General features: G+C 34.7%; 1 protein-coding gene across 2 annotated transcripts; it reads left to right on the top strand.

Annotated features, from left to right (window-relative positions):
- The first annotated feature begins 2607 nt into the window (after positions 1–2607).
- LOC132155699 (ALX homeobox protein 1-like) lies at positions 2608–7770 on the top strand. Of its 2 annotated transcripts, XR_009437341.1 has the most exons (5): positions 2608–2956; positions 3873–4183; positions 4806–4934; positions 6091–6824; positions 7481–7770. XR_009437341.1 is itself a non-coding variant. In XM_059564416.1 (4 exons), exons 1-4 carry the CDS (start codon positions 2752–2754, stop codon positions 6418–6420), a joined length of 975 nt encoding a protein of 324 aa, XP_059420399.1. In that variant the 5' UTR covers positions 2608–2751; the 3' UTR covers positions 6421–6849. The 2 variants fall into 2 exon arrangements, 1 of the variants encoding a protein (XP_059420399.1); XM_059564416.1 differs by lacking the exon at positions 7481–7770 and having other exon boundaries at positions 6091–6849.
- The last annotated feature ends 245 nt before the right edge of the window (positions 7771–8015 follow it).

The raw sequence follows: 8015 nt of genomic DNA, 5'->3' as shown, positions 1-8015 counted from the left end.
CCTGTACAAAACCATTAATATGATTTAAGAATGTACCTTCATAATGAAGAAAAACACTTACATCTGTATGTTCCAATTTGACAAAGCTCAGATTAATAAGATGCCTCAGTCATTTACATGTAGTAAATATATATATATATATATATATATATATATATATTAAAAATAATAATTTCAGGGACATGGTTGCACTTTATTTCACAGTATATGCTATAAGGTTATGTTAGGTTTAGAATAGAGATTCAGGTTTAGTAACTATAACCCAGTTATTGTAATGTACATGCAGAACAGGACTGTATAAAAAGTGCCATCGATACTTTTATGTGATTTAGGTAACACATGTGAATTAATAATTGCAGTCTGAAACAGTGATTTACAAGTCAAAATGCCTTCTTCCCTTCAAAATTGAAAATAATAAACAAAAATTATAAAAGAAGTAATTAAGACTCAAATTGGAGAATGCTTGCTCTGTGATGTGTAAATGTTTCAAATCTCTTAATAGCTTTAATGTTTTGAATTAAGCTTTAATTCATTTGATTTTGCATTATTGCAAGTAGCCTATTTACCAACTTAACTGAGTGAAATTATGCCGTAAATTACAGCATCTTCTGCACTTTTATGTGCTTTACTTTTAATGTGCAGAAAAAATTTCAACAAACCACACAGAATTTCGCACATTTTCCCCACAGCAAGGGGTCCAAGCAGAAGGTCATTTCAGAGCCTTAATAAGTGCCCCTATTTATTTTCATTTTAGCTCAGAGTGGCACCATCAAACCCCAAGAATTGTAAGTGACCCTTAGATATGGCTAGCCTGCAGGTGGTGAGGTTTGCTGGCAGAGAGAAGAGGGCTTCTCCATGTGTGATCTCTTCAGAGTGAGGGTGCTATCAGATGAAGTCTTTCGAAATACAGACATTTAGGTGGTCGTAAAATCATCTCGCTGCCGAACTTTGCAAACTCGTATGCAAGGATCGGCCTCATCCTCACCGTGCGTGTCTATAGAGTTGCTGTCGGGAGTGTGGAAAGCTCCGTTGTTTGCGTTATCAGTGGATTTCGGATAAAATCAAGCGTGTCCACTGAACGAACAAATTTATAAAAGTAGCACAATAAATTACGCTATAAATGGCTCGATTTTTAACATTACGCGTGTATTACCATGTCAGAGTTTTTCTAGGTTCTTCAAGATATTGTAACTTGATAGGTTAATGTTTAACACTCAGTTAAGGCATATTTGTGATCATAAGGGCCTATCTTGAACTTAGAGAGGGTATAGCTTTTAACAGCCTAAGTGTGATAAAGTGATAGCTTTTTTTTTTTTTGCCTTATTTTTATTTAGGTCATAATAGGATTTCTTTGCAGTTATGTGGTCATCATCACACGCGCGGAATGACGCAGTGAAATTATTCGTCTCTTGGTCGGAAGATTCAGAGTGTCACAGACTTGTCCTGCCAGTTATGCTGGGTAGCGTATTCATTCCACCTAACAAGTAACGTATTTTTTTTTTAAATAATGACAATATATTTACGTTTTTGAGAAAAAAAAGTTAAAAGATTGTTACATTGTAAAAAAAATAATAATAATTATAATAATAATAAAGTAAGAACATACTGTAAATAGGCTACATTTTTTCAGACAATGCTTTACTGGATTGTAAAACTGGTTTGTTTGATAAAAGTAAAAGTGTGCTTTACTATATAATTTCATTGAAAATGTATATATTAATGTACTTATACAGACCTATATATTTATTTAAGGCAATATGCATACTTTAGCAATGTTAAGATTAAGTATATGTATAAATCAATTTATAAACATTCGAATAATTTGAATATAAAATAAGATATTTAAATAACATTATGACATATAGGCCTAACTAAATTAATGTAAAGTAAATAAATTAATCACCATCCCAAGTACCGTCCGTAATGCGTTTCTGGAAACCGCAGCTAACCTTTTTTGTATATAGCCTGCCGTAAATTAAAATAAATAAACAAATAAATAAATTAAGCGGAAAACTGAAAGTTACGTATATTTCCCCATTATGAACAAAATAAATAGTTGAAATAAATATTAAAAAGCCTAGCCTATGCGTCGGATGGTGTTATTTTCCAAGTTAAGTAGCTAAATAGCTATTTGCAGTAATATTAAAAATGAAAGTTTTTCTAAAAACGTTTGATATCTTTGATAGAAAGTTTTTATGTTTTTTCAAGTTATCGTGATTTAACATTTATTAATAACTTTAACTTGGCAAAGAAGTTATTCAAAGGTAAAGAAACATTTCTTAACATGTAAAGATTTACTTTATAACCGACTCTAACTGTTTTTTAAACAATCACCAACTTTATGTTTACTGAAATAATTATTGTTTACATGCACAGTTTAAAACTTTCTATAGCGCGCAAAGTCTGCTTTAGTCGGATTTATCAGTTAAATAATCATTAGGGATATCCAAACACACTGAAAGCGAAAGCAAGTGTAATTGTTTCATCTCGGGTCATCACAGAGTTTCATAAATCTTATTTAGAGCTTGTGCATGCGCGTGGGTGGAGTTTCACCTTCTCCATATTCAGAAGTTGGGAGGCTGCTTGAAACTCGCGCTCTTTGCCGTATAAAGAGAGGCCCTCGGTCTCTTTAAAGCAAGACGAATTAACGACTTGTACAAATAATTGGCCCCATTGCTTCATTTTTGACATCACTAAAACATTGATGGTGTCCACTGACGCGCTCCATGCTTGAGACGAGGCCAGAGGAGCATGATGGAGTACATGAGCGACAAGTTCTCCTTGAAAAGTCAAGCGATTAAAGGCAGCGATTACTACATGGACCAAGTCATGGAGACTTTAGACAATGTGCACTACTACAACAAGACATCACCTAAATGCGTTCAGGCCTTCTCGATGCAGAGCAATGATCAACACACCACCATGGACAGATCGTCTCCGTGTGACAACCAAAACAGTAAGTCAGACTTAAAAAAAAAGCATAAAGTTTTTTTTATGTAACAAAACATTTGCATAATATGGAAATATTATTTATTGTTTTTTTTTATACAACACATTGGTTCTATAAAGAAGTAGTTAGGCTATATGTTCTCTAATTAAGTAGCCTACTTAATGGTTTCTTCAGGTCAATGTCTAGAGTCTAGATTATGTGACTTTCTAAAGTAATAATAAACAATAAACAATAAAGAATTATTCGTGCAAGTCAAAATGTTCTCCTGGCATCAGTCTATAAAAACTATTTTAATAACCTTTATGTTTATATGTAAAACAAAATGTATTACATTTAGAAGCTATTCGCCAGCTTTGCAATTCCGATGGGAAAGGTTTTTAGCTGTTGTACTTAATAGTAGGCAACTTTTAAGATGAAATAATTTGTAAGAATTATATCTGAGAATTGCATATTGCAGATTTAACCAATATTTAAATGTATGACTTTTTTTTTTTTTTTACATTTTTAAAGTTACATTTTCCATATTTTTAAATAGTCACGCCCCCCAACAATTTTTTAAAACTTTTTTTTTTAACTAAAAAAAGATTACGTTTTCAAAAGTTGTTTTGAAAACGTAATATTTATATTATATTTATATATTTATGGTATATAAATATAAATAATTATGGTATATTTATGGTATTAAGGTTTTCGCAATTTTTTTATTTATTTTTTGCACATTTTGAAATGATCATACTATGTGAAAAAATAATGTATATATATATTTTAACACTGAATAATCTTCTATATATTTATTTCATGCGGTTTTTCATGAGCAGATTATTCAGTGTTAAAATGTTTTCTATGTAGTTTACGTGCTGCATAGGGCGCTGCTGAAACTGTGTAATTTTATGTCAACTACTCATATTTTAAAAATAATCAGGCGTGATTTACTGCGCTCCTAAAACGGAGGACAGCAGCCTGCACGCGATGGAGAACTGCTGCAGTATCAGAGTCTCGCCGGCCTCAGCCTCAGCCGCAGCCGCAGCCGGACCAGACAAAACAGACCTGGACGACATCGGCGAAAAATGCGACAGCAACGTGTCGAGCAGCAAGAAGAGACGCCATCGCACGACCTTCACGAGCGCTCAACTAGAGGAACTGGAGAAAGTCTTCCAGAAAACCCATTACCCAGATGTGTATGTGAGAGAACAGCTGGCCATGAGAACAGAGCTCACGGAGGCCAGAGTTCAGGTAACTGCTCACTTTCATTTGTGATAATTCTCTAAAATTCCCTGTAAGTGTTTTTTTTTTTTTTGGATTTATATAAACCCCCAATGTTAAATTTAGGCCTGTCTGAGAATAACGTCGTTAGGTACATTTTAGGAAAAGCCTGAGTTTTCACTTAAAACTGAGTCCTCATGCATGCATTCCTTAGAATAAAAAAAAATGTCACTATAATTAAAAACAACTTTAATTTCTTCCTCAAGTTTAAATGAAAGTGGTGCTAAAGATGTAGTACAACCTGCACTTCATTGTGCTTTTTCCAACCATTTTAAATCAGGTTTAACATATTAAAAATATAATGTAATTTTAATGTAAGTTTTTATAATGAAAACATTTACATTACCTGCCAGTTATTGATCTGTATTTGTTTGCAACAGATAAAATTAGTAACCCTCCCTGTCATAATTGATAACTTAATGTCACAGCCCTGTGATTAATTATGGCTTGACATTTACACTACACCAAAAAAACAGGACTTAACAAAAACAATAATAAAATAAATATATTCTTTAAATTTGTGCTTACATAAAATGTCATCTCATCATCATTTTACATCATGGAAAAATAACTTTTTTTTTTTTTTTTTTAGGTGTGGTTCCAGAACAGAAGAGCCAAGTGGAGGAAGCGAGAAAGATACGGACAGATCCAGCAGGCCAAAAGCCACTTTGCAGCGACCTATGACATATCAATGCTGCCCCGGACAGACAGCTATTCACAGGTGATTCACTTTATTTATCTGCACCATGGTGTTACAAAAATGTTTGCAAAAATAATTATAAATCAACCAATGCATGGCTGTCTACTACTCAAATGCAAAAGAATGCCTGGCCTAGTGTTTTTAACAAACCATCATTGTTATTGTGCAGTAAGTAGGTTTCATTATCTATTTTGTATTTATTGATCTGATTACAAAATTTGACTGTAAAGTCAATCGTATATGGTTATTACTAGCACATACACAACGCATGAATTGTTGACAACTGCCCTTGGCCTTTCGAGCTTTAAACAGCTTTGACGGGTGTGGGAGAGCTGTCTCATGCTAACTGACAAAAGCTGTTGAGAGGGCTGGAGATGAAGATTTAGATGGCACCACAGAACCCAATTTCCTTCGTCAGAGAGCAGATTTTTCACTCGTGTGTTTTCAATAGGCAAATAAAAAAAGCCTGTGCCTTAACAGGACAGGTCCTTATTGCACCGGGCATGTTGTAAGGAGAGGTGGGAGGGTGCTAAGCCTTGTGTTTGTCTTATGCTCAGATTCTTGTGGTGAACAAAAATGCATTTTTTGTGGGCTGCAGGGTTTGTTTTTAAAAGCCTGGTCTGGATTTATTTAAAGTCTTTGACATAATTGTCACTGTATTTTGATGTAGATTGAGGGTGTATCTGATATGATGTCATCTCGGTTTGTCATGAAGCATTTTCCCAGGCGTAGTAAAATGCATCGATTTATATTTGAAAATTGAATTAACTTTCCAAAACGCAATCTATGTTTACGTGCCATGAATTTCCAAACATTTGGATTCCTTTATTTTGATTATGGATTTTTTTTTGCTGCATGACTTCCTGCCCCAGCTCAAGCCTCAAGCTTAGCACTGCATTTTCCCCATGGGCTAAGAAACCTTTCACCAGAGCAGAGCTAGCATCATTTTTTGTACCCTTTCAAAAGGTAGCCTATTAATATGTACCATTAAGGTATAAAGATGCACCCTTTAGGGGTAGATAATGTACAAATGTGTAGCCTACCTTTTGAAAAGGTACTTGTTTTAGAGAGAGAGAGAGAGCAGGGTTAACTATTACAGTGTGTGTTACAAGTGTTGTGATTTTACGATTTCATGCATTTTGATTTCACTTTATTCCACCTTCCTCTGACCACACAGATTTCCAACAACTTATGGACAGGTCCCACTGCAGGCAGCTCTGTAGTCTCGTCCTGCATGATCCCGCGTGGTTCCCCTCCCTGCGTGACGTCTCCCTACCCCCACTCGCCAAGATCCAGTGAGCACAGTTATGTGGGATTCCCCAGTCACCAGCAAAATCAGTTTGGAGTGTCTCTCAACAACTTCTTCTCAGATTCACTTCTGGCTCCTTCACCGAACAGTCACACCACGTTTGAGACCAAACCTGAGTTTGAACGGCGGTCCTCCAGCATTGCTGTGCTGCGGATGAAGGCAAAGGAACATGCAGCCAACATATCTTGGACCATGTGAACTCCGAACTTATTCTAATAGTGCTGATCTGAGCAGTTTTTTGCCAAATAACAATACAGCCAGTTACTTTCATGAATTGTTTATTGTTTACATTTTGTTTGGAACAAAAAAGATATCAGCCATGATTATAACCTGTTCAAAAATTCTGGAAAAGTTTCCCATCCTTTCAAAAATAATTTAATTAAGAAACCTCTGAATTAAACAATGATTGTTCTCATTTTGTTTAAGCATCTCTTGTTGTTGTGAATGTGAAGGGCACAGAACTCGACAGTGTTATACTCTCATGAGATTCACAGAGATGTTATGGGCGACATACTAACACTATGTTTGTGTGCTTTGCAGCAAAGCTGTTTAACGCTCTCTAGCTGTGTGCCACATGCAAAGGAGCACTTTTTTATTTTATGGTAATAAACATTCATTAAAATTATAGTTAATGTGTTTCTATTTTTTTTCCTTCTCTTAGCTCCTTTGTTTTAATATATTTGAAAATGTAACTTCTGTGATGGTAAAGCTAAATTTTAATGCAAATTTTATCAATTTTAATCAGCCTTGAGTGTCACATGATCTATGATCTTTCAGAAATAATTATTTTATCTGACATCTTCCAGAAAGTTTAAAAGAACCACATTTATTTAGATTTTTTTTTGAGAGAGAGAGTAATAACATTTCTCTCCCCACTCCACCAAAAAAAAAAAAGGTTAGCAATAGGCTTTTGTCCCTTATTACAGTTATGATTTTATTTCTGATCACTGATTTCTAGCACTAAGGTGTTTTAGATGGTACATATTTTGTATAAACCCAGTAAATATCAGTATTTATTTAAAAATAAAACAGGGATGCATAGTTGAAAAAATGAAGCCATTAGAAACCATTAGCCGTTTGAGTGTTATGTTTATGTAATGAGTTTTATAATGTGCTTACAAGCATCTAATAAGAATTGAAGTTTTTTAAATTTTTTGACTTACTTGATACAAGCTTATATAAAACTTACATTCTTAGTATTTTGTATTGACTGTTGTGATATGAACCCTTGTTAATATTTGTGTATCTATATTTACAGTGTAATCTCTGTATCCATCTCTTGGTCACTGGTCCATCATTTTTCTGGATCCACAGCTTCACGGTAAGACTGATGGTGCAGAAGATCCCACCACACTCTGGTGCAGATGAGATCCATCAGCAGACCGAATGGGTTTGACCCTCTGGGGTGAGCCACGCTCATTAATAAAGACCCTCACACGCTTGGGGGAGTGAGACATGTGAAAGAGACGGATATCTCTGGTGCCCAATACTTCAGACCTGCAATTGAGGGAAAAAAAATAAAATTAAACATTAAGGACATTGATAACAAAAATGTACCTGTGTGTTAAATATTTCCTCTTGGAGAATACAAACAGATTTCCATTATTGTGATTAGGAGGTACTGGCGTATTTACATTTGTGCTCATTAGTATAAAATCACTAAAAGGATGCCTTTTAACTCACTAACCATCATAAAGTACACACAACGAATGAAAAATATATCTGGCTTGTACACTGCAGGCATGAGTTTCGTGAAAGACATTTCTAAGGTAAGCTGGCAAGTGCAACAGCAA

Source organism: Carassius carassius, chromosome 13 (assembly GCF_963082965.1).
Source record: "Carassius carassius chromosome 13, fCarCar2.1, whole genome shotgun sequence".
In the NCBI taxonomy this organism is placed as follows: domain Eukaryota; kingdom Metazoa; phylum Chordata; class Actinopteri; order Cypriniformes; family Cyprinidae; genus Carassius; species Carassius carassius.
The sequence above is the reverse complement of the archived record's forward strand: the minus strand, read 5'-3'. Positions and strand labels throughout refer to the sequence as shown.

What these genes read in the sequence shown, in the direction of transcription:
- LOC132155699 (XM_059564416.1), top strand. Translation starts at nt 2,752, where the DNA reads ATGATGGAGTACATGAGCGACAAGTTCTCCTTGAAAAGTCAAGCGATT. An exon ending in TCACGGAGGCCAGAGTTCAG is followed by an intron (nt 4,184 to 4,805) that starts GTAACTGCTCAC and finishes TTTTTTTTTTAG; the next exon opens with GTGTGGTTCCAGAACAGAAG. An exon ending in GGACAGACAGCTATTCACAG is followed by an intron (nt 4,935 to 6,090) that starts GTGATTCACTTT and finishes CTGACCACACAG; the next exon opens with ATTTCCAACAACTTATGGAC.